Source organism: Centrocercus urophasianus, unplaced genomic scaffold, assembly GCF_019232065.1.
Source record: "Centrocercus urophasianus isolate 14NV4802_14NV808 unplaced genomic scaffold, USGS_Curo_1.0 seq_14, whole genome shotgun sequence".
NCBI lineage: Eukaryota > Metazoa > Chordata > Aves > Galliformes > Phasianidae > Centrocercus > Centrocercus urophasianus.
In genome coordinates this window covers 32,388,835-32,414,715 of record NW_024884586.1, presented here as the reverse complement: position 1 = coordinate 32,414,715, position 25,881 = coordinate 32,388,835, and the positions used below count along the sequence as shown (strand labels likewise).

Below are 25,881 nucleotides of genomic sequence, written 5' to 3'. Positions count from 1 at the left end.
TGTTTGTCTTCTGTTTAAAGAGAATGTATTAACAAAAGAAAGTGAAATACAGACTTACCAAAAGAAACATGAATACAATGAAACTGATTTATAAGCAACAAAATAGCAACTATTCCAAGTGTACTTTGCACTGTAGTGGACACTTCAGTTGCAAACGCATAGGAAAATGTGCTGTCAGCTAGTGATCACTGCTCCAGCTAGGACATTCTATGTTAAAATGACTTGTGGTGATTGATTATTTATTTATTTATTTATTTATTTTAACTCTTCAAATCATCTGCAGCGTTTGCATTTGTACTGAGTATTTGAAGACCTGGAGAGGAACAAGCAAGTAGCCAGTCTCGTAGAACTGACTCAGAAAGAATTTGAATGGCCTATCATTCTTTGCTTCATACTGGCTCAGTTTACAGAGATCACTTTTAGCTAAGTATTCTGTTACTAAAGCTTTCAATCTGAAAGATTAAAAACATATTTTCAGCTACCAGCTACTGATGAAATTATCTACAACAAGGTGTTTGTCTTTAGCAATTTCCTCATAGCTGCTTGACCATCAACTTCATCTCGCTATGAAGTCTGAATTTGTGTGGCCTAGAGGAAGCATCTTCAGAGAGTGGTTATTGGTCAAAATGAGACCTAGGGTGGCTGAAGCTGTGGATACTTTCTCATGTATTGTTTCAAAACCCAGTAGGGCAGATGCTGCATGAGTTCAGATGTCTCTCTTCTCATCTTGTGTTTGCCTGGAGCATTTGTACAAAATAATGGATGGGCAGCAGTGATCACACAGAGAAGTTGATCAAAGGGATCCATAACTCTGCCAAGTTAAAGATACTGTCTCTTTTTAGGAGTATGGAAAAGAGGCAGCTCTTCAGTATTTGACTGCCATTAGCTCGCTATGATCTCTGTCATCTGTCCTGGCTCAGGCATGGGGCCAAGAGCACAATTAAACAACTTCGGGGATGCAGGGAAGCGATGTGACATTTCACAACGTTATTTCGCAGTCTTTCTGTAACTTTAGTGGTTGGTTGAGCTGCATAGGGATGGACCAGCTCTTTGGCAGCGAGCTGTGCTGGCCCCGCGCAGGAGGACGCTTTCCAGTTGCGCTTATGGAGCACGATTCCCTTAGCCGCTGAAGTGCTGTCACTGGCGTCAGTGTCGCATGTAGGGGCGGCGGGGTCGCCTCGGCCGCTCCCTCCGCGTACGGGCCACGCGATCCTCTCGGCTCCTCGCGGCGAGGATGTGGTAGGGGCGGTTGATGCCCGGCGGCCGCCCACAGCTGCGCCGCCCTCCGGCACCTCTCTAGTGGCCAGGCACGGCCGCTTTTTTTTTCTCTCTCCCCAGCCATGCTGCCAGCCTGCCGCGGCCCCGCTGCCCGGGGCGAGCTGGGAGCGGGCGGTGCCGCCTGGGACAACGACCTCGCCTTCTACGTGCTATGGGCGCTGCGGGAGCCGCCGCGGCGGCTGAGCAGGTGCGGCCCGGCCCGGCGCTGCCGTTCCGCGGGCGGCGGCAGCCCCGGGCGGAGAGAGGGGGGCGGCGCCGGGCCGGCCGGACGTGCTGCGGCCTTAGGCGGGTGGCCTTCTGAGGACAGCGCTTTCCTTCGTCGCATCCCCGTGCAAAACGCTCTTGAGTAAAAGGAGCCCTCTCTTTCTATGCTTCCTTGGTATATTTTTGAGCGTTCCTGGTTCTTCTCTGATTGTATGTTTTGTTGTTTGCTCTCCCTCCCAGCCAGTCCAGCAAGATGGGTTACCAGGCCTGGCTGCCCCTGCCACTGCCTAGGCAGCTGGTAGTGTTCAGCCTGGGGGACTGGAGCTGCTACTCCCCAGACACCTGCATCACAGTGGACGTGTTGGTGGCACCGGGCGTCAGGGTTCAGCGGCTCGGCACGCTGGGGCCTGCCTGCAGGTAGCGGTGTGACAAGGCGCTGCTGGGTGCTGCTGGGCTGCCCTGTGCTTGGCCCTCCTTTTCCCTTTCTTTCAAGGCTTTATATGAAGTAGACCAGAGCCTTCCGGGATGGCTCTGGGAAGACTGAATATAACAGAGGCATAACCAAAAGCCACAGGCACGTTGTTTGCACTAAAACTATCACAGATCCTGTGGAAGAATCTGTTTAGAATAGGAAGTCTTAACTGTCTAGTATGATGGTTATTTGGATAAGAATACCCCTTTACCTCTTAGAGATTGTGTTAGTTCTCCAGAGCTGTCTCGCATGTCATTGGCCATAGTGTGAAAGAGAATCAGAGTCAGCCCCTGTCCTGCTCTGTTTCATGAGGTTACATTTGTACACCCAAACAAAAGCTAATCCCTAGAGCTTCCTGTGATGTCTCTGCCGCTTTCATAGTTCTTATTTTTTGGCTTTGAGGTGCTTCCAGCAAGTTTAGGAGCAAGAATTCCTCAAAGGTTGGTGCTAGCTGTGGGCTGAAAACCCATGATGCTCTGTGCAGGTCTCTGGTGTGGGAAGGAGACTGGCGGACGGATGTTTTCATGGCCTCATTGAAAGAAACGCATGATGGCAACCCTGTGAAGCTTGTCCTGACTGTCCATGGACAGGTGAAAGAAACAATAACCCCTCTCCCTGTCCTGGATTCCAAACCACATCATCTCTGCCAGCTCTGAACTTTAAACTTCCTTTCTCATTCTGTTGTGTTTCTTCTCTTTGCTACTTCAAGGCAGGGCCACATTGCATAGATCTGTTAACATATCTGGTCTGAACCTCAGCCTTCCTCAGTAATCCAGTCCTACTCACTAAACACAACTTTGCTAAAACACCTCACGTATTGCAGCAGATATGCAGCAGAGAATGGCTCACTTCTAATCCTACTTTCCTGGATTTGTGGTAGACGAATGACTGCTTTACAGTGTGCTAATGTCCTTGGATTTAGAATTTTTCACTGTCTGGCTTTTTTTTTTTTTTTTTTTTTTTTTTTTTAAATTTTGTTGGATTATCCCAGAAAGATTTGGGCTATTTCCTTGCTGGGAAAGGGAACCTGTCCCTTGCAGTACATATTTTTGCTCATCTTCTGTGGCTGATAGTTTGCATGGACTTTTGTTCTAACACCATACATTGTTGCTCCTGTCCCAGCTGCTCCATGGAGTCTCCAGCAGTACACCTGCACACTCATTTCTGGTCCCAGAGACCACCCAGTCCCCAGTGCTTCCTGCTGATGATGGGCCCCTTGATCAGGACCTGGAGGATCCTTCTGCTGTAAGTGTGCACTGGGTCCTTCCTCTCATCAGTTCACTCCTCCTTGGTATGTGCTCTGTCAACTGAAACTGCTCAGCTTGAATGTAGCAGCAGCACATGCTGCCTTTCTCATAGAAAGTACCTGACTAAGCAGGTTTTGGAGTCAAAGGTTCATTTGTGCTGCAGAAGTTGGATAATATCTCTAAAGGGGTTGAATTTAACAGCACTGATGGGATCACTAATCCACGTGGTTACTGGCACCGATGCCCCTCTGCCTCTCTGGTCGCCTCTGTACGAGCTTGCCTGTGGCAGCCAGTAGCTGAAAGCAGGCCACTGGCTGGGCACATGGCAGTGGGTGTCTGTGTGGCTTGGTATGCGTTTGGCAGCTGATGTTGTTGGCATGCTGACCCTGAAAATTAAATAGGAAAGCCTGAAAACAGCCACTGCATCAAACTTGTCTCTGTCCCTGATACAGATAAATTTGCAGTAGCCTCAAGTTTTTCTCTTCATAACTGCTTTGACTAGAGCTCTTGTCACAGGTTAAGGGTCAGAGCTCCAAGATGACTGCAAGAGCTTCCTGGCCTGCTAGGAAGGACTTCCACACATCACTAAGGAGCCTAGTGGTACCCTGCGCCCTGAAGCAACCACCTCATGGGATAGAACCCAGTGATGCCTGGAGGGAGAGTCCTGTCTGCCCCAAGGAGCCCAGGAAAACTTTATTTGAACCCAGAGCATCTGAGAGAGAGCTTGATGTAGAAGGTAACTGTCAGCTTCTGGGTGTATTTATGGGTCTTATCTGCGCTGTATCTCACTGCTGATGGCAATAGATTTCAGTTCGTTTCTTGGTGTGCCTCCAAGATAGGGTTGGGCTTGTCTGTGCCTGGCAAAGTACTGAGAACTGCTCCTTCCACCTGGATAAACTGCTTGAGCAGTTTTTGTCCATTGGGAAAAGGATATAGAACACGATGTATTCTTTAGTGCCAATATTCTGTACTGTAACATTATATGCTTTATCACTTCATATGAGTAAAAGTGTTGTAAATGAGGGCATGTACCATTAGCCTTGTCTTACGAAAGAGTAAACAGAGGCAGAAAAAAGTAACCTACTACTATGTTCTGCAATCTCTCCATTAGGCTGTCTGTTCCCCTACCATCAGCATACCACTTGGTCCATAGAAAGACATTGTTTATTTTTAAAGTATGGAGGATAAAAGAAGAAGTATATATAAGTAGTATAATTACACTGAATTTTCGGTAGTGAGGAGGTAGCTGCCAAGGGTTTTAGGAATTAAACCTTTAGCTTCTGGAGTGTGAATTTCAAGTCAGCTCCCAGGTGTGACCAAGAGCGTGTGTAAATATTTGACAGTAGCTCAGTGGTCACTGTGTGAAATCGTTTACTGGGACTTGCTTCTCACAAAGATAAATTTAGGGGGGGAGAATGAGGTTTTCATCAGCAATGTAAAATGCAACAGCATGATAGCCATCAGAGGAGGTGTGCCTTGCTCTTATCTGTCTTCTCCATCGCGTCTGATGAGACTTTCTTCATGATTCTTGGTCTTGCAACTGGTTGCTATCAGGTAGCTTTGGGCTGGGGGACTGAGGAAAGAAGGCCAGGGGGTTCTTACACCGCAGAGCTGAGCATTTCCCAGGGTATGTCTGCTGGCTGCTTTCTTTATGGAGCTATCTCTGTGTTTCTTCTGCAGATCTGGCAATGGAGGAGTTGCAAGGTGAAGATCTGGTTTCTAGACCCTGGTTTGTCTTTTCATCCAGCTGACGATGCTATTCCCTTTGACATCACAGGCTGCTTGTGTTTGATCCTTTATCTCCCCAGCAATCAGGAATAGCAAGCACTGTTGTCTGTATATATTGCATGCAATTGTGTAGGTGCTTTAGTACTGTCAGGCTCTCTAAGTGTGCTTCTGTAACCCCTTCGAATCTCAGGGACACTTCTGGGTGTGTAACCATTTGAGGCAAAGAATAAGATGTGGAACAAGATTTGATAAAAAGGATTTTTTAGCTTGCTCAGCCAAATGCAGGGGTTGGGATGGGAAAAGGGGAGGAACAGAGCAGTAGGAGGAATATCGCTGGAAGCAGCTCCAGGTTTTGGGTTGGTATGTCTTAAGCATCGATAAGCTCTTATTGGTAGCCATTCCCCAAGTAAGTAATGCAAGCAGAGAACACAAGTGGGATTTCTTTCTGGGAATAGGTGCTCAGTGGGATCCAAGCTTGCCTCTGCCTGCCTGTCTCTGAAGTGGCAGCTGTATGCGTCCTACATCCAGCCAGAGTCCTCTCTGCTGACTCCTTCTCATGATGACACTCTTAGTACAATTCTTTTCCCCCAAACCCAACAGAAAATCATGCACATGGAGCTGTGTTCTTTGCCACTCCAATGATAAGAGACCTGCAGTCTTTGCTTTCCTATTTCCCTCCCTCTGAGCCCTCAGTTGCCTTATTCTCTCCAGTTAAGGGAACTGAGGAGTGTCTTCTGACTGCTCCCAGCACTCTGCTCTCTCCTCCCCAGGCAGCCCCAGCCCGCGGTGGTGCCATGCCATGTGCCTCAGCGATCAGGGAACGGTTGTTCTGGTTGGTGGAGAAGGGGCTGATCAGCAGGCCTGCAAGGATGCTCTTTGGAAGTTGGAAATTGGTGAGGAGTTTAAGGCTGTCAAAGGCAATGGGGTGGGTGGGAATAAAGGATGAATGGTGGGAGAGTGTCCTTTGGGGTCTGCACTTGGGGAGGGAACAGCACAGGGGTCACAACTCCTAACACAGTCACTGTGAGTTCTAGGTAGTGGCTGATGGTGATGTCACTCCAGGCAATTTCCCAGTGTGCTGGGAAGGTAACTGCAGGATGCACAACAGAATTTTCATGCTGCCTGCTGCTGTGCTCTGCCTGTCAGGAAACTTGCACTTTGTTAAAGAGATTATGTTGCTCTGGAAAAGCAGACAGGAGAAAGGGAACAAAGAACCTGTGTTAACATCTGTGCTTATGGCATAATGATGTCCCCATTTTAAACTCACTTACCTACCATCTGCCTGGTGTTGCTCCTACAGACAGCGATTTTTGGTTTCCAGTGAGTCTCCAGCAACAAAATGCTATGCCGTCATGCTTACGTGGTCACACAGCTACCTATGACCCAGACACCAAGCGTATCTACATTTTTGGGGGTATTAGGGAGGACAAAGACTACAGCGGCACCTACATTCTGGACACAGTCACCTGGAAATGGCTTCTTGTGGTTGTAAGTACTGCAGCTCTTCTAAAATAAAAGCACATAAAGTGTGTTAGGTCCTGCTTGAATGTAGCAATTGATGTACTGATGTCTGTACTCCAGAAGTCTTGGTCTGTTGTTGCTGCAGGTTGCCTGAGCTGCTTAACTTTCTTGTATCTGTCAAACCCAACTGTGCTGAAGGGCCATAAGCTTGGCAGAAAAGAGGGCATGCCTAAAGTGAATGAAACAATGTGGAAAAAACAGCTGCTGCAAGAGTGCTGTGTCTAATCAGGATGGTGGGTGGGAGGTACTGCGCAAGTAGCAAAGGGAAATGGCATCTCATTCTGCATGGTGCTATTGAGAGCTACATTGGATGCTGAGGAACTGGTCTTTTGAAGTCAGAGAGCTACTCTGATCATGGCAGGTCTCTTAGCTCTTTGGATTGCGCGTCCTGTTCTTGAAGCAGATCCTGTCAGCTAAGGACTGTCTCTTTCCTGGCTAAAGCAGAAGATTGCTGTTATAGAATAATACTGGGATGAGATCTTTCTGTTCCCTGTCTTTTTTTGAGACAGCTGGAGTGGGAGGTTAACTTCCTACTCTCATCAGAGCATTCTAGTGGTGCAGAGTATGGAAAGGATTTACTGTCTGCTTGAATGGCAAAGATCTGATAGGGGAGCCAGTAAAATGAAAATTGAGACTTGATGAACTCATGGCATGATGTGGAACCCCTTTCTTATGGGTCATGCAGCAAATTACAAACTTCTTATAGCAGATATTGTGTTCCTAGGCTAAAGGAAGAATGCCATCGCTGACCTACCACAGTGCAACTATCTACCGCAAGGAGCTCTTTGTTTTTGGAGGAGCTTTCCCTAAAACAACATCACTGGCAGTTGGACCCTGCAGCAACATGCTCTATATCTTCAATCCAGAACATGAAATTTGGTACCAGCCCATCTCAGAAGGGGAAAAGCCTCTGCCTAGGCTTGGGTGAGAGGCTCTTGCTCTGGAGCTCCAAAATAGAGCAGGAAACCTCACCTTCCCTCCCACCTCAGTGAGATTCCTAAATATTAGATGACTTTCTCCACAGTTTCCTCCATTAAGATAAGGCTGTGTTTTGAGTAATATTCTGTCAGGGCTCTGTCCTTGGGCTGCAGTGGCTGAGGATAGAGAGGGGTGCAGACAGAAGCTATTGCAACCCATTAACAGAAGCCAAGGCAGGCTGAACAAAGGCTAACACACTGGGGAGAGTGCTGAAGATGCTTTGCTCATTTGCTGTTTCTCTTCTCAGGCATTCAGCTACTCTACTGAAGAACAAGCTGCTGATCTTTGGGGGTCAGAGGTCTTGTCTCTACCTCAGTGACATGCACATCTTGGATCTGGGTGAGAAAGTCCGTACCATCTTTGGAGGTCTGTTTTAAGGCAAGGACTGTGAAATAAGGCCTGCAGAATGGAAAGGCAGAATTAACACTAAAAATCCTGACTAGCAATGGAAATGGAAAACTCTGGTTTAGTGGGGGTGTAAGGGGGCGGGTAATGGGAAAAACAAGACATCCTTTTTCTGGAAGAAGCTGGGCAACAGAAAGTACGGGTAGCCGATGTGACAGTGTTTCAAAGTTTTTGTCTGATTATAAAGTAGAGAAATACTGTTAGCAGAGCTTTTTGGACATTTAATCAACCTTTCTCCTGCCTGTCAGGTTTCATGGAATATACACCAGTTGCACTCTGTGCAGGACAGCCTTCTGCACGTTGGTAAGATCTTGTTGCAGATCTAGAAGCATTTTCTTCCTCTATTATTCTCTGTGAAGTCAGGTTTAAAAGGTGCTCGTGATCAGACCCAGTTGCATACCTTTGTCTCACTAGCCAAACACTGTGGGTGGCCCCTCTGCTGTGGGACCAGAAATTCCCATGCCTGGTCTTCATAAGTTGTGGGGAGTACAGATCACTAAGTGGAAATCTGAAATGGATGCTATCTCCCATTAGAGAGGTGACTTAAGTCCTTGCTATCTTATTCCATATCGCAAAACACAGAAGTTTTGCTAACTCTTGAGGTAATGAGGTGCTTTTCAGGCTTGATTTATGACATGACCTGCAGAGAGAAACTAACAGTTCTTCCAGGGTCATTCAGCAGGTCAGGGCAGAAGAGAAGTTAACTTCTATTCCCCAGCTTAAGCCCCCAGTCTGCTCCTGAAAGTCTGCTCACCTCTGCCCATTGCTGGCTGACGCAACCCCACCTTTGCTCTGGTCTCAGTTTTCATGCAGCTCTGGCTGTGTCGGACTGGAAAGTTCTGATCAGTGGAGGCTGCAATGCCAAGGGAGCCCTGCAGGATGCCTTTGTTTTTAACCTAGGTGAGTGAATCTCCCTCCCTATTTCCATAGCTTTTGGTGACAGTGAACTGCAGTGGTGTTTCTGAATGTGTAGTCTTGTGTGTTTGTTTCACTCCTTGCATTAGGAACATAGGTGGGTTTGTTTGTTTGTTTGTTTGTTTGTTTTTCCCTCCATTATTTATAACCCATTTCTACTTTAGATACTCTTTCATGGAGCACAGTGATCCACCATGACCTCTGCTCTGTGCCACGAGCTGGCCACACGTTGCTTGATCTGACTCCCATGATGGATGTGGACAAAGAGAAAAAGAATAAGCATAACCTGCATACGGTGCTGGTCTTTGGGGGCTCCAACTGTGCAGGGGCCTTTTACAACAGCACAAAGAAGATCCAACTGGACCTAGGATAATGCAGGATAACCAGAATGAGTCTGTCCCCTCTTTGCCAGCTTAAAGAGGGTTAATAATGAGTCCCAGTAATAAATGAGTCCCAGCAATGTGGCAAGCGAATGCTACCTTAGCACAAGACATCACTGACTTGCAGTGTCTTTCTGTATGCTGTGGGTATTGCCCTTTTAGGGCAGTTGATACACAGCATCAGAATGGGAGAAATCCCATATCGTATCCCTGGCTTGGGTGCCAGAACTTTCAGTGGGATCTGAGATAAATCTGCACAAGAACACAGTTACTACAGGCTTCTTGTTTCCTTTCTTGACCTACAGATTTCCCTTTTTGACCTACAGAGCTGGAATTTCTGGGATGCTCTGAACATGACTCAGGTGTTTGGTTTCTTTTCAGATGAGCAGAATGGGATTTGCTGCTGCAGCTTGAAAGTTCCTCAAAGTCAAAGTACCAACATGATTCAGACATAGAAGGAGGGCATGTTAAGTGAGATTTATTCCTTTAGCAAATAGTTTGCAGCTGAGGACTAGGAAAATGCACAGGGCATTGTCTGTGAATGGGAGAAGGAAGAGATTGCCGTAATTTTCAGCATATGGGAGTGAGCTGGTTATGTATTTCTGATTATAGCTTTGCTCTGAACAGATTTTTATTAATTCTGCAAGATTGCTGCTGGACATAGGGAAGAAGTCAAATCAGCTGTCCCACGTAGTGAGATGTTAGTACAGGGCTTCCTGCTGGCACTCAAGTCCTTGCCACTCCAGCTACTTGATTTAATGGGTAGAAGGGCCTCAAGATCGCAGCTCTGCAGGAGTGTCTGGCTGCCGGGATGGGTGGCTTACTTTGAATGCCTCTAACTCCAGGAGAGCTTTGTTTATTCTAGTTATTGTAGGATATGGACCCAGGTTCACACCATATCTGCAAAAAGAAAAGGATTTGTGAGGTACAGTCAGACAGCCAGTGAGCAGAAGGACAGAGCAGTGTTCTGTGCCTGCCCAGTGTCAGCACATCTCAAATCTGCACTAAGAGAAGTTCTTTCAGGTTTAAAAATACGTGCTAATGGAAAAGCTACCTTGTTCTTCCATTTTCATTAGGTGTTTATATAGCTTTTAGCTTATGGTAAGAAGGCAGTACAGCTTTCTTGGGAATCTTGCAGTCACTACTTGAGCAGGTTTACAAATACAGTCAGATTACTCTTTTCTCTGCCTTGTGCAATGTAGATATGGGGCAAAGAGGGAGAGAGGATGTAGGGTGCAGGCAATCTTAGCTTTTCTATTAGGACACGGATCAAGCTTTCTCTAGGGGCCTCTGGGAAGAAAAACTAGCTCCTCATTTCCAAAAGCCTCTAAGAGACAAAGAACTTATGACAAACTCATGCAGAGAAGCATGTATAAATGGATAGGGCAGGATGTGGATCTTCCCTAACAAAAGGAGAAGCAGAAGTTAAGTTTTGTCAGTCTGGCATAAGGAGTAGGTGCTCTTGAAGAACACCTCAAGCTTAGCCTTAATTACCTTTCAGCATTGCCAACTTGAGGCACCAAGCACAGATCAGCCATGGATACCTGCAAATGGAGCACAGAAAAGAGGCCAGAGTATTACTTTTTCAGCTGGTGGTATCTGATATCATTTCACAGATAGGATTAGGACAAACAAAAGAGTTGTCACAACAATCCCATTATTTAAGTGAGCACTAATAATGCCACAACAGTGATAGGAAAGGATCCTTACAGAAGTCAATAGCACAAAAGCTATCAGCCCCTAGGGAGCTTTCTAATTATCAGCTGATCATAGTGTCCTCAAACCCGCAGTGCTTCTAAAGCAACTGCCAGTAAGTAAACAAGTGCTGGCAAGTTGCAGAGGGAGAAGCTGGGGGGATGGGTATAGGTGTTGCCTGGCTGGGAAAGGATGTATAAATTTTGCTTGTTTGCATTGCAGAAGCATCAGAGCTCCACCAAGGTCAGGAACTGCTGAATGACAGGACACAGGACCTTTGTATGCAGGCTCAAGGACTTCCAACCTGAAAAGAACACTCCTTATATATAATACAGGTAGCTGCTTAACTGCACAAAAGGCAACTGTTTCCACCCTATTACCCAGATCACGAAACTGTAGGCACCTTTCAGAGCACACGTTACTTTCCAGCATGAGACCTCATTACTAATATTTTCCCACCTTTTATAGGCAGGATCTCACTGTTTGCCAAACAGGACTGCTAAATGGAACAGGTCTGAGTTGCCTCTAGCTTGGAAAGGGTCAGAACAACCTGTATGCAATGTCTTCCTGCAGTCTGCCCATATTAAAATTGGAGAAACAGAGCAGCAAAATGACATAACTTGGTTAAAGTTTACACAGGACAGAGTTAAGAGCAGAATTTGCATTTCTTGAGCCATGCTTTGCCCCTCAGATGGGACACTAAATCTACTAAGAGTGAAAAGAATCATCATAGAATGGCCTGGGTTGAGAAAGGACCTCAAAGATCATCTTTGAGGAGTTTCATCCATCACACGGTGGACAGGGTCACCAACCTCTAGGCCAGGCTGCCAGAGCCACATCCAGCCTGACCTTGAAGGCCTCCAGGAATGGGGCATCCACAATCTCTCTGGGCAACCTGTTCCAGAGCATCACCACTCTGAGTGAAAAACTTCCTCCTAATACCTAGCCTAAATCTCCCCTGTCTCAGTTTAAGACAGTTCCCCCTTGTCCTATCACTATTCACTCTCGTAAACAGCTGTTCCCCCTCCTGTTTGTACGCTCCCTTCAAATACTGGAAGGCCTCAATATCCCCAGGACACCAAGAAGAGAGTGGCTCAGCAGCCTCATCAGCCATCTCAGCACCCTGGGATGCATATCATCTGGCCCCATGGACTTATATACATTCAGTTTCATGAGGAAGTTTCAGACTTGTTCCATTGTTACAGTGATATGGAATCCACCCCCTCACCCACACTTGGAGATTCAGGGTCCTGGCAAACATGGGGAGCCTGACACCAGTGAAAACTGAGGCAAAGCACTTATTGAGTACCTCAGCTTTTTCCATGTCTCAGGAAGCCAGTTCTCTGTTCTCATTTATTAGAGGGGAAACACTCTCCTTGATCTGTCTCCTCCTGCCTATAGAACCCCTTGTTATTTTTCACATCCCTCGCCAAGTTCAGCTCCATCCATGCCTTGGCATTCCTCATCCTATCTCTACATGTGTGGACAAGAAAAGTACTTAGCCTTTTCCCACATTGTTTAGTGGCAGCCAGTTCACAGACTTTAGACAGGAGTGCAATATCTGGCTATCAGCAGTTCCTAGGCAGGGATAAGTAAACATCTGAATAGCTATTTGTAAGTCAGTAATGGCTTAAGTAGGGTACAGCTATTTTTCTTATAGTATAGACACTGCATGTAGTACAAGGCACAGGATATAGTTGTGCTGTGTCTCTACAACTAATTCCCTTTCCCAGTTAATGGAACATGCTGGGACACATTGCTCAATATGTAACTCTGGTACTTACCTCATCTCCCACACAGTAGCGTCCAGCAGTGTGCTGCAGAATCTGTTCTAGTGCTGCCAAGAGAGGTGGTATACTGGAGTAAGGCATTGGAAGATCATTTGAAAGGAACCTCAGAGACTTTTTAAACTGTGAATTATGAACAAGGACATTTTAACTCTGAGAAGAGGATGAAAAAGGTGCAGTACAGGACAGGATCTAGAAAGAACATAAATCCTACAGTAACATAGTTACATGAGTCTTTAGTTTTCCCTAAGCTTCCTGGGACCCAGCTGTTTCAGGCAATGCAGATGAGGTCCTAGGAGCACAATGTGGAGATATGTGAGAGTAGGAAGAGAAAAAGTAGAAAAGTTCACTATCCAGAAGTGAAGATGCACCAGCCATTCTAGAATATGGAGGAAAGTTTGGAAGAAACAAAAAGTAAAGAAAGACTCTGCTACATGCCAAATTCTGTGGGAGTTTGCCATCAGATTTCTTTAGACAAAAGAATACCAATATATAGGTTGATAGAATTTCAAAGCAAAAGGCACTACTTCAGGAGCAGCTGAGTGGAAAGCAGAAGTGGTGTCAGCCCTCATACTTCAGGGTGAATCAACTGTGGCATCATAGAGGATGGCCCTGGGATTTTCCTCTTCCATGCACAGCAGTGGAACTACACTGTGGAGAGCATTTTTCCTCCAAGACCTTAAAGAGCTAGTAGTACTGGACAAGGGACTCTGAGCAAGAAGACCACTGTGTCTCCCAGCCTGGTTGAGGAGAAACTAGGGCTCCAGTGGTGCAGCATGCTGGCTCACAGTTTTGAAGAGCAGTGAAAGTGCTGAGCATTTTGGATGCAGGATATACCTTGGAATCCAGATGTGATGCAATGCTGAGCCCATTCCATTTTTCTCTCCCCCATTTTGTTCAGGATGCTCAAATTCTGTGAAGGCAAACAATCTCCAGATTAAAAGGACAGCTGTTGGCTGGACCTTGCCTAGAGAAGGCAGATTAAGAAGTGCCAAGCTTGAGTGCCCTGCCTGAACTTGGCCTGCTGTGTCAGCCCTGACCTCCCTCTTGCTGAACCATGTGCTCTGCTTTCTCCTAGACCTGTTCTTCTGTAACAGAACCTGCCAGGATATTCGTCTGCCCAAGTTCTTGGGCTCACTCCCTCTTCCTGAAACACTGTATGCCCTGCACTGAAACCATATGGGTTCAGTTGTTTCTGGAAAGAACAATGGGGTGCTATGGGATTTTCTTTGTATGAAATTCTGTTGCCATTGGCAACAGATCAAGCAGAGGCTAAGCATAGATTTCATCTGCTAACAGAGTCTTAAAATCTGCCACTCTCTGGAAATCCATCCTGTTTTTCTCATTTACATGGATATGACCGGGCAATACCTGGAGTGGCTGAATGCCAGAAGCAATGTGATCCGAGATCATTCTGACTTGGGCTCTTTTCTTTGGATCTTGGGGCAAGAGCCTGGGGTTAGGACAAGTGTCTTCCAGGTACTGAATTATAGCCAGCTGTAACGAACAAAGAGATAAGGGAAGGTTATTGGAGAGAGAGGGAAAAGTAGAAAAGTATGCATCCAGAACACTTAGGAAAGGGAAATTTCAAATTGGTCCGACAAAATACAATAGTTTTCAAATAGAATTTGTTCCTAGTCCGAGGAACAGCATATCCCCTTAGATGCTTGGTTAAGACTTTCTGATTTAGACCTGCTCTGTAGTTTCAGACAAACTGGCACAGCACTCTAAGCCAGACTACAAACTGCTCAGTCAAAGGTGGAATTTTGAACCAAAGCTGAGTTGACAGGATTTTCCCTGTAGGGGTTACATGCTATTTTTTCTCCCCCCCAGGTGGGATTCTTTAACACAAATGTTATTTATTCTGTAATACACAGATGAGAGGTTTGAGGGAACACAAAGGGAAAGCTTCCCCCCCTGCCTTCTGGTCAGCAGCGTGATTCAGTGTTTAGCAGGTATGTGGCTGTTACTCACCGACTGACTAATGGTGATACCATCAATTTTCAAGGCTGGGACTTGCTGCATTGGATTCACTGCCTTGAATTCAGCAGAAAACTGTGGAAATGAACCCAAGATTATTGCAACCAGAACTTTTTCTTGTTTTCTTCCTCAGGCTCCCATAGGGCTTTTTTTTTTTTTTAAAAAAAACAAAAACAAAAACAAAAAAAAAAACCCCAACAAACTGGCTTTTCCCTCTGCCTCAGTGCTAACATTTGCACTAAGTTGTGCTGCACCATTAGCCTACCACAGCAAGTTCCTGCTGAGGCTCAGAGATTACTTCACTCAAGGTGAGATTGCCTTACCTCTTTATAATCCATCATTGCCAAGCCCAGGATGGGTGGCAGTACAGCAGTATCACTATCACCATTCTAATTGGAGATCTCTTCTGGCAACACAGCCTTTGGCAGGCCATTTGAAGCCTTGTGCTGTATCATTTGGCATCTTTTGGATGGCCCTCTCTGTTCTGCTCTCCCTTCCTGGTGCTAGGTTATATCATGCTAAGCAGGAGCAAAAGATCTTCAGACTTATGAAATTCAATCACAGATCTTTGAGGCAGAGGTGAAAATCTTTAGTCTTCTGCAGTCATCTCCTTTTACTCTGCATTCCAGGGAATACTGATTGAAAGCAACTACTACAGAGAAGCTGTGAGGAATTTAGCAACTTTCCTTAGTGCTCATCCCAATTCCCCTGCTGATCCCCAAGTTCAGTACTTTTGGAGGGACTAATGGTAGGTGTATCCTTACCTGCTGCCCCCCATCCTTCATGAGGTTCACTGGTACCTGGTCATAGGCAATCCCTTTAATAGCCAGCGCTAGGGAGAAGAGAGTACACAGCTTCAGACAGGCACACTGAGACCAGTTTCATTGGTAGTGACCTCATGGAAATGTTACTATCTCCATTCGGGGAGGAAAAAAAAAAAAAAAAAAGGTTTAAAACAGAAAAACACCCTATACCTCAAGAAAGGCAGCCTGAGTCCTGTGAGAAGACAGCACTCTATGAAGGACCAAATGTAAATGAAGGACCAAAGAGCAGTCTTGTCAAAAACACTCTATTATTCAAAACAAGCTTTGCTGCTTTTCGCAGCACAGCACTTGCTGACAGAGGCTTAGGTAGGACAGGTGATCGTGTGCTCACCTTCCAAAATGTGTTCAAGACTGTCTCAGTCTAAGTAGGGTTCATTCCCAGCCCTGTTTGGCTCTTAGGGTGATCTGATCCATATAGGCATAAAAAAGAGTCTAGTGTCTCTTGAAATAGTGTGGAACAAACAGCCATTTGCATCATGTTAGCTTTACAAAAGCAACAAACTGCTGTAACAAACTGCAGACAAATCCGCAAAAAATACTAAGAGAACAGAAAACCCTTCCAAAGTTTGTTGAGCAAGGTTTGTCCACAGTTGAGCAATGAGCTGCTGCTTCTGCCCTCCAGTATGGAAAACTGGGGAGAAGCTTACACCAGCGATGTGCAGCCTCCTGCTTGAATGTTGGATGGCTATAGAAGTTACCCTTGGATTCCCTTCTAACTGAGAAGACCTCCTGCCTGCTCCTCTCATCCTGCAGCTCCAGGTAGCCTGCGGTGTTCCCTCCCACTCCAGAGAAGGTTAAGTAAATGCTGTGTCACTGTCCCAGGTTCATGTTTGCTGATCTCTATCAAGTGACTAATTTGTCAGTGAAAGGTTGGGGATATCATAGCAGCGCCAAGACAGTAAAACTAGTTCTTACCGATTCTCACTCTCCATGAGCAGGAGCTTCGGAAATAGCTGTAAAGTGTTGGCTGAGAAGAGAAAGACATGAAGTGGTTACGTGGTGGGAATACCAGAGTATTTTAAAGGAGAGCAGTGCATGACCAGAAGGCATTTCAGGAGGCATAAGATACAGCAGAGCAAGGCTTGTCAGGGGAGAGAACTTCTTTCTGGAAGTCTCTATTCCCATTCTGGCTGTGCAAGTAGTGCTCCTCTTTTTCATTCTGGCCCTCTGAATGTTCAGTTGCATCTCTTTTCAGCAATGTACAAGTGATATTAAAATTGTCCCCTACAAGGTTTCCCTCTGTCATGTATTTTTGAAGCTAATTCCTCAGTGATTGTGCCAAGCATAAAACAGCTTTTCCAAGCTGAGGAAGGCACAACCAGCATCTTTCCAATTGAGATGAGCTACTGCTGTTCAAGACGAACACCAAGAGGGCAGACAACTCATCTTCATCTCAACTCCAGCACCAAGGCAGCTTCCCTGCATGCTTTCACCCCAACCAAGCTCTCACCTTTTCTGAAGCCATGGCCAGTGTGTGCGGTTCAGCCCAGAAAATAAAAGAACTGCGCTTCTCTTTCCCCTTTAACTCAGCCGGATGGGGAAGGATTTAGGAGCCAATAAGTAAAGCACCACGCCCCCAAAGTCTATGTTCAGGACATAGGTAACCAGCCAGTTGGATTCAGTCCTGGGAACTGCAGCCAGCTGCACATGCATCCCCACGTGCTGTGCTGCAGCCCCAGCCCTGCTGTCAGAACATATTAATCAGCTTCGAGCTTGGAGCTCACTTATCTTTAAGGTCTCTTCCAACCTAAGCCATTCTGTGCAAAACTTTAGAAGCCATACTTCTTTCTCTAGCTTTTTGTCCTGGATAAATAAGACAGCTGGAGAGACTGTCAGGCTCTCTGCAGTTGCCAGTGCAGAGACACAGCTCAAGGACACGAACTGATGGGACCGAAGCTGTGTGCAGTACTTCTGTTTCACTGGGCAGGGCTCCTGCTGCCCTCCTCCCATCAGTACCAGGCCAATCGCAGACTGGGCTGCAGAGAAAGAAATAGGAACTATGACTTCTAAATACATACATATATATATATATAATTTTATTTTTATTTTTTATTTTTAAAAGGATGCATACGGTGTCTGTGAGATGCTATTTGACTCGTTCTTCCTGGGGACCTGGCTGGCAACGTTTTGGCTTGCAATCTCATTTCTTTCACCACACCTGTTGCAGATTCTGGTCCCTCAGCTGGCAGAAACATTTCTCTTGACCCTCTCCACAGCTCCTTGTCCCTTTGCAGCCTGCACTCATTGGTAACTAAATCGCGTTAAGCAAATTGCTTCCGCTACACTTTCAAGAGCTCTGCCACTGCAGAGCCGTGGATCTGCCTTTATTAACCACCGTTTCCGCCCTTCTGCAATCCTGCGGGCGCCGGAAGGCAACGAGGTGGACAGAAAGGCAACAACCAGCCGGTGGCGGCCGGAGTGCGGCCCAGGCCGTCTGAGCAGAGGACGGGGAAAACACCGCCTTCCAGGAGCTCTGCCCCCCGCCGCCGCCCGCCTGCCCTTTCCCGAAGCCGCCGGTACCTTGGCCGCGGCAGAGCTCATTCCGGCAGCAGATCCGGCGCTCCGGCAGGACTACGGCTCCCGGCGTGCCCCGCGCTCCGCCTCCCAGCTCGCCCCGCACCCGGCCTGCTGCCGCGCGGCGGAGCCCCGTCCATGCCGGCGGCGGGGGGCGGCAGGGCCGGGTCGGGCCCGCTCCGGCAGCGGGGAACCCGCCGGCCGCAGGGAGCGCCTCCCGTCTCCGCGCTCGCTCCTCGTCCTCCGGCGGGCTGGCGGGCCGCGCTGGGCCTCGTCACCCTCCTCAGCTTCGCCTCCCGCTTCCACCGCCTGCCCGAGCCGCCGCACGTCTGGTACGGGCTGGGGGTCGGAATCTTAGAAAAGACGCTGCCTAATAAGGCTAAAGTACGCGCCACGCTGTCGTCCCAGTGAATGCAATGCGTTGTCCTTCATAGAGTGTGTGGCAGTAACCCTTTACATGATGAAAAATGGGAGGAAAAAACCGACCTGGATTTTTTGACAGTTGTCGATGTTGCAGTAGGTTGTTCTGTGTTTATTTTTTCCAGCTGGGATGAAACCCACTTTGGGAAGATGGGAAGTTACTACATTAACCGGACCTTCTTCTTTGATGTCCATCCTCCTTTGGGGAAGGTAAATGGCATTGCTCCGTGTGTTTCAGAAGCCCCAGATTTGTCCCCTTTTTTTCTGATTGATGGCTGTGCCATCCTTTGAATGAATGCCAACCTTTCCCAGCTGTTGTTGGCTTCATGGTGTTTGCGTTCTGCATCCTGAGCCCTAGCTTGATCTCTCTATAGAAGTGCTTAGTATAAGGAAACAAATCAGTGTTGCTGCTAGGTATTGGGAAGGTTTGAGCATGTGCAAGTTGAGAAATGAACTATGTGGTCCAGAGAGGATGTTTAATTGAAGCTTACAGATTAAAGGAAGCAAATGGCTTTTGATGGCTTCTATGCAGCTCAGATGCCTGCCACGAAGCCATGGCTTGCTGTAGGGATCTTGTCCTAGAGTAACAAGATTTGCACAGGGTTGGTAAGGCTCTCTTCACCTCAGGTTGTCTTCCTTTCAGGCTTAACCTCCTTAAGCTCTGGGAGCATGTTCAGAGACAGAATTCAATGTGCTAAACCCCATACACAGGGCTACAAGCCTGCAGTTGTCATTCTAGTCAGAGACGAAGTTTTGATCCCTTCTGATTTTGTTTTTGGACAAAGGCAGTATGGATGCATGTTAATTCTGTGCAGAAATCCATTATTTGGATGATGTGTCTGAATTAAGTTACTGTGCTGTGAATTGGACTTGGCTTGTATGAAAATCTTACCTGCTGCTGTTTTGGGTTCTCCCTTTGGGTTTTCCTTCCTGATCAGTTCTTTAACTTCTTTTTTTTTTTTAGATGCTGATTGGACTTGCTGGCTACCTGAGTGGATATGATGGAACGTTTCCTTTTCAAAAGCCAGGGGACAGATATGAACAGCACAACTACATGGGAATGAGAGGGGTAAGGCATGAAAGGCTAGTATCAAGCTTTTTAACTCTCCTGTGCTTTTCAGTACAGAGTATTATGTCTTAAGAGCAGCTCTATTAGATTAGATCAGAGATCTGTTTGGCCTTGTGCCTTGTCTCTAAGCTCCCTAAAAGAATGCTGGTAGTTGTACTGTGAGTAAATCCTGATGTCTGGCTGTGAGAGGCTATGTGAAAAGTGAGGTGATTCTAGAGGTTGTCTCTTACTGTGAATTTAAAGGGACTATAGTCTTGAATGTGACAGGTGTATTACCTGTCTTACAAAGGGAACGGTGCTGAGCTTGGGCTTCTGCTCACCCTGCTGTGCTTTGCTGAACTCCCTGATGGCTGGGAGCCAAGGATCTCAAGAAAACCAGGATCGTTCTGCTTCTAGTGAAACTAAGCTGAATGAGCCAAAGTGGGAAGATTACTATTCAGACTGGTATTCTGCTTGAAACCCTGGCTGTGCTGTTACTAAAAGAGACTTAGAGCCATAAGCATGGCAGCAGATAACTCCAGTCAAAAGAGCTGCCAATTGCTGGTGCGTAGAAAGAAGGATGAAAACTGGAAGGTGTATTTCCTTAGTTTACTTACCCAGTCTTTAGCTACTCATGGTTCTACATTTCCCTCAGCTGAGTTCTCTGTTCTTTGTCCTTCAGCTACCCTCACTCTCATTTATCTAGAGAAGGTGATGTTGGTCTGCTAAAGATGTAAGATAGAGATGCATTTTTCTTACATTTTATATCCTAATATCTTGTTGAAATAAGTTGAATATGATGGACATGTAATGTGTTTACTTGACATTTGTTTTTATGAATCTGATGTCGTCTAGAAGGAGAATGACTAACTGTTGTTCCTGACACCTCTAGAGACAGAACAGTGTAAGCAACTGTTGTTCTCTGAGCAGTATCTTTGCTCATTTGGCTTTTGTCGGGCGATACCAGTGAGTCAGTTCTATAACTTCAGCACCTTTTGTTGTTGATAGATACACAGCATGAAGGAAAGAAAGGGATGTGTGTGCTTTCACACTGGGGAAAGGTATAACTCTTCCCATTATCTTCTTTCCCTACAGTTCTGTGCATTCCTTGGCTCCTGCCTGGTACCCTTTGCCTACCTCACAGTGCTAGAGCTGTCCAAGTCTCTGCCAGCAGCCTTACTCACAGCTTTCATCCTTATTTTTGGTAGGTGTTCCTGCTACAGCATAGTGGAATAGATGAATTCAGAGAATGTCATTTCTGGCTTACTATGTGTTACCTGGAAGGTTATTATGCCTACTGAAAAAAGCTCCCAAAAGCCAAGTCCTTCTATTTTACATGCAACTTTTTAATTGGCAATCCTCTTGAGGATTTTACAGTCAAATGTTTATTGGTATCTCTGTTATGTGCATGACCCCAGCATTGGACTACGTTTCACATCACTTTTAAGAATTTTTACAACACACACAGTCAGGAATAATTTTGCCCACTGGTGAAATATTGATGTCTCCCATATGAACTGCAAAGATATTTAATAACCAGCTGCACTCTATGGAAGAGTTCACAGTAAGAAATAAGTAATGCTCTTTGGAATTGAGCCAACAGTGGAGCAATGAGCATTTCAAATGAAGCTGCTCGAATCGGAGCGTTATTGGGAGATGCAGATATTGAGGCACGGGGACTTCAAATTCCCATTTTTTAAAGATGGTATCTGAAAGATGACTTCTCCTTCTGCATCATCCTCAGGCACCGTTCTGGTGCTTTAGTAGATTAATCATTGCTGTCTGCAGCACTCGCCATCTGAATATGTTTGGCACGCTGACTGCTGTTTCACAGGTACTGCTCCTCTGCCTGGTTTCTGTGAGTGAAAGTTTATTTCTTATCCAATTAGACATTGAGTTGTTCCAGCCTACTTCAAGTTCTAAAATTGCCCTTGTTCTTTTTGACTCAGCTACACCAAATAAGCTGTCTTCCTGCCATGTTAGTTCACTCTGTAACCGCAAACATTTTTGCTGTTATTGTGTATCTGCAGATACGGGCTGTATTACTTTGTCTCAGTATATTCTGCTTGACCCCATTCTGATGTTCTTCCTTATGGGAGCTGTTCTGAGTATGGTGAAGTGTAACTCATGTGCAGATAGGTAAGATAAAGATTTTTGGTTTTTTAAACCATAAGTACCCAACTTTTGCATGGATTAAGTACTTGAACACATCTGAAACTTGGTAGTCTGTGAGAATGGCTATGACTAGATTGTTCCAGGAAACTTGGAGGTGAAAATGGTGCATGGTAGAGGAGATAAACCCCATTAGTATAGGGGTTTGTGAAACAAGGGAGAAAGGATTATGACAGAAGTAAACTGAGAGAGAGACTTAAATACATTATTTTTCAGGAAGAAGAATTTCAGCAGAAATAGTGGTTATGAAATGGTAAATCTAAAATGAAGTTTAAAATCTTTTTAAAACTCCTTGACTGGAAAGAATGTGGCATGGGACACTGTCGGTTGGAGGCAGAGGAATGAAAAATTTTTGTAGTTTGCCAAGGCTTTACTCCTTAATGGCAAAAATATTAATATGCTGTCTTGGCTTAGTCTCTTTGTCTCCAGGCCAGAGTAACAGAGCTTAACCATGACTGTAATCCTACAAGTACTTACAAATCCTGCTGGATGAGGTAAAGAGTAATTTGTTAGATTTAAAGAGGTTAAAAACTTGAGAAATACAGTTAGGATGATGGTTAGGATATTTGCTGTAGACTTATCCAAGCAGAGTGGTGATTTATAGCTGTTTGGATTTGTCAGGGGGCTTCTTTGTGGCTGAGCTGTACAGAGCAGTTTCCACACAAAGCATGCAGAATTTGAAGGCATAAAATCTTAGAATGCTGTATAAGTATTTTTTGTTTCATGTGTTGTTCAAGAATGGATCCTTTAAGTCTTAGCATGATTGCAGCAAGCATGGCTGAAACACAGCCCACAAAGTCATATAGGGCCATGTGGAGCCATTCCAATTGACAGCTCTTGCGCCAGGGAGTGCAAGCACCAAGATACAGGGCAGTGTTTGATCAGCTCATGGTGCAGCTGTGTGTACCATGACCTGAACTTTCTCATGTCTTTGAAAACAGTATTAGCTTTACCTAGTCGATTTTATAGATATTAAAAGCCAGCTCTATCTCTTGTGTTGCGTAGCAGAGCAGAAGGGTTTCTAACCAAAACAGGTATCGAGGCATCAGGAGTCAGGAGGAAAAGGCTTTTAAATTTCCTGTCATCCTCATTCATCTTTTTGCTTCAGTTTTAGTTTAGTTTGTAATGTCATTGCTTTTTGCTACAGCTTTTGTTTATTCTTTGGTTAAATGTTCTTCTCTATGGTCTTTCTGCTTTTTTGAAAGTGGCTGCTCTTTTTCTGATGCCATCCTCCCTGTCCTTACATCTGAGCGATGTAATTTTGCATTTTTATGGAACTCATTAATGAAGTCTGAATTCAGATTTCAAACCCTTTACAAGTGAAATTGTCTTTCAAATGATAATTCAGCTTATACATGATGTCTGTGCTCCCTTTTTTAAAGGGAAAATACAGGGGTGCCTACACTGATGTGATGGGCTCTGCTGGACCCTGCATCAAGAGCTTCCTTGCATCATAAGAATCATCTAGAGAGTGACAGGAACACTTTTTTTTTTTTTTTTTTTTTTTTCTTCTTTCCTGTTACTCATGAGCTCCTGAGGAGAAAATAGAACGTAATTTTGTGGGGTAGTGATTTGCTGTTTGTTTTTCTGATCACAGCTGCTCGTTCATGTAGCCATAATTTATTTTCTGCTTTCATCTCTCTGTCCTGCAGGCCATTCTCTGCTTCCTGGTGGCTGTGGCTGAGTCTGACAGGGGTGAACCTTGCTGGAGCAATGGGGGTGAAGTTTGTTGGACTTTTTGTAGTCCTGCTGGTTGGTCTGAATACAATCTATGACCTTTGGGACTTGCTGGGGAACCTCAGCTTGTCACTGGTGAGTGTTAAAAACTTATTTATGTTAAGGATTTTCTTATTTTGCTTTCTTTTCTTTTATCTATGTAATTTTGGTTTTTGATAACTATGGAAATAGCCAAAGTGTGATAATCTACAGCAAACAGGCAACTGAGGTAGATTATGATGATTAGCGATGAGCGTTGTGATAGAAAAAACTATTGCCATTTGTTTTTAAAAACTTGTATATGATCTCATAAGAGTGCAAAAAAAGGTTGTTGCTTTTTCCAGTTGGATGAATTTTATTTTGGTCTGAGTTGAATATGGCTGTGCAGTGGCCCAAAGCATGATGATATTCTGCTCTGTTATTGACCTTCTGAGGAGTCCATGATACCTGGCAGACAGGTGTGTCTTGCAGTTCTGAGTTTGCATAAGCATAGAATCATAGAATATGATGAGCAGAGCAAGCTCAGGCTGTACTTTCTGTGTCACAGGCTGCATAGCAGCAGTGTGCTGTAGTCCAGCAAGAGTCATAGGCAAACTCTGTAATGGCAGTCTCTGCAGTTTGCATCCCGAGGATGGTGAGAGCCAGAGACTGCTTGATTTCACTCATCTTTAGTTCTTCTAAGCTCTAAGAAATTCACTAGTGTATTTGGGTGCCCTGTTCTAATATATTGTATGCTGGCAACCGTGAAATCTGCTACTGGGAGAAATATCTCGATAGACTATTTACTGTTTTGCAACCAGCAGGATAAAAAATGTGCTCAAAGAATTATCTTTTGAGAGGTGTTCAGTTCTCTCCTTGTCTTTCATGAAACTTGGAAATTGTGTTTCTTTCACTTACTGTTTTTGACCTGTCTCATAAACAGGGGAGTCTTGGGGGGCTTTTTCTATTCCTGCTGTGTGATTTGTTTTCTCTGATTAATGTGAATCAATATGAGCTGCAAAGATGCCGTATTCCAGCTCCAGAGAAGCACTTGTTGAGCAAAGTCAGTTAATTGCATTTGAAATGGAACAAATCCATCATGTCTAAGCTTTCTGCCAGCAGCTGGCTGCACAGTGATTTCACTCGTGCTGCTGGCAGCAAAAGCAGCAAGCCCCTGAGTGTTAGAATGTGTAAAGAAATTTACTTCAGAAGGTAGATGCTTCTTTCTGAATACCTAAATATTTGGCAACTGTGGTGCTTGAGGAGGGAAAAAAAAGAAAAAGAAAAAAAGAAAAAAAAAAAAAAAGGGTTAAACCCATGAAGTTTGAATAACTTATGTCTGCATTTGTTAGGAAACTACTTATTTACATGCAGTGTTTCAGGGACTAGACTGATTCCTACAATTTTCAGCTTATCTTAGTTCTCCATCCTAGCTTGCTTGATGCTTTCCTTCTAGTGTTTTCTCTTTTGACATTGCATTGAAGTCTGTGGTTGTAGGCTTTGATCTTTGTGAAAGAGATTTCTATTTCAGTCATTTTGCTTAGGGGACTGGAGATTAGCTCATGTGCCACTGATGCATAAATTTGGTTACGTGCCATCAGTCAGCATTTGTCCAAGTGTCCAGTAGTTGTTTAGTCTTCTGCTCAAGTACCTGTGCTGAGCAGCTGCTTCTCCTGTTGGATTCAGTCGGTTCTTATTTCTGTAATATGTTCAGCTCTTTTTCATAGAATCAAAGAATCACTTGAGTTGGAAGGGTCCTTTACAGACCATCTGGTCCAACTCCCTGCATTGAACAGGGATACCTACAGCTGTATCAAGTTGCTAAGAGTCCCATCCAGCCTCACCTTGACTGTCCCAAGGAATGGGACATCCACCCCCTCTCCGGGCAACATGTTCTAGTGCCTCACCACCCCTATTGTAAAAACAAACAAACAAAAAAACTTCCCCCTTTTTTTTTTTTTTTTTTTTTTATTGATTAATTTTTATATGTTTGTTACGATGATAGGGGGAATAAGAAAAAAAAAAAAAAGGAGGAAGGAAAGATAAGAACATTTGCCTTAATCAGTTTTGTAGTTATTTGTGAATGAACATTGATGGTATTTTCTTGTCCCACAGCTGTTTATTCCCATCATGTGTTTAGATGATTTGTTCTGTGACCAGCAGAGTTAGCAGGATGTGATCACACAATCACAATCTAGCACAGCTGTGTACAAACTGCCACTCTCAGTGATTTTCATGGAGTGCTCAGCTTTTCTGTCAAGGCAGCTGAAACATTGAGGATGTGTTGCTGACTCTTTGTAACTTCTCGCTGGGGAGCAAGAAAAGAAGTGGGAGTGTGAGAGTATCCTTGCTAAGTGAGCTGGTTTCTGTGGAGGAAACCTAGGTACCTAGCCCTTGTTGCATTCTATCTATATAGGGAGACACTATCTAGTAGCTTATGCAATCATCTTTTCCTTTCACTCTTTGATCTAGGTTGTTTTTGTTTCAGGTTGTGTTTGGGAAACATTTCCTGGCTCGAGTGCTCTGCCTCATCTTGCTTCCACTCACCCTCTATGTGGCAATGTTTGCTGTTCATTTTGCTGTACTAAATAAAAGGTATTTCAGTTTTCTTTTCTTTT

General features: G+C 45.1%; 3 protein-coding genes across 4 annotated transcripts in view; 2 read left to right on the top strand and 1 right to left on the bottom strand.

Annotated features, from left to right (window-relative positions):
* Positions 1-1,194: 1,194 nt before the first annotated feature.
* Positions 1,195-9,395, top strand: LOC122157914 (rab9 effector protein with kelch motifs-like). The gene is made up of 14 exons (XM_042814134.1): positions 1,195-1,239; positions 1,339-1,465; positions 1,723-1,899; positions 2,439-2,544; positions 3,077-3,199; positions 3,718-3,937; positions 4,882-4,905; positions 5,700-5,822; positions 6,230-6,417; positions 7,175-7,374; positions 7,676-7,794; positions 8,082-8,136; positions 8,636-8,733; positions 8,913-9,395. The coding sequence occupies exons 2-14, from the start codon at positions 1,341-1,343 to the stop codon at positions 9,119-9,121; spliced, it is 1,767 nt and encodes a 588-aa protein (XP_042670068.1). The 5' UTR covers positions 1,195-1,239; positions 1,339-1,340; the 3' UTR covers positions 9,122-9,395.
* Positions 9,396-9,590: 195 nt separating this feature from the next.
* GSTZ1 (glutathione S-transferase zeta 1) lies at positions 9,591-18,003 on the bottom strand. 2 transcript variants are annotated; one of them, XM_042814135.1, is made up of 9 exons: positions 17,935-18,003; positions 16,330-16,381; positions 15,355-15,422; positions 14,585-14,665; positions 13,982-14,107; positions 13,448-13,523; positions 12,608-12,660; positions 10,623-10,672; positions 9,591-10,028 (listed from the first exon to the last, which is right to left on the bottom strand). In XM_042814135.1, exons 1-9 carry the CDS (start codon positions 17,953-17,955, stop codon positions 9,902-9,904), a joined length of 654 nt encoding a protein of 217 aa, XP_042670069.1. In that variant the 5' UTR covers positions 17,956-18,003; the 3' UTR covers positions 9,591-9,901. The 2 variants fall into 2 exon arrangements, with proteins under 2 accessions (XP_042670069.1, XP_042670070.1); XM_042814136.1 differs by lacking the exon at positions 17,935-18,003 and adding an exon at positions 16,865-16,978.
* A 63-nt stretch (positions 18,004-18,066) lies between these two features.
* Positions 18,067-25,881, top strand: part of POMT2 (protein O-mannosyltransferase 2) — a 29,579-nt gene continuing 21,764 nt past the window's right edge. The window contains exons 1-7 of the mRNA XM_042814081.1: positions 18,067-18,260; positions 18,474-18,558; positions 19,313-19,417; positions 20,492-20,600; positions 21,427-21,535; positions 23,221-23,380; positions 25,752-25,858. Coding sequence (XP_042670015.1) covers positions 18,067-18,260; positions 18,474-18,558; positions 19,313-19,417; positions 20,492-20,600; positions 21,427-21,535; positions 23,221-23,380; positions 25,752-25,858 — 869 coding nt within the window. The remainder of the gene's footprint in view (positions 18,261-18,473; positions 18,559-19,312; positions 19,418-20,491; positions 20,601-21,426; positions 21,536-23,220; positions 23,381-25,751; positions 25,859-25,881) is intronic.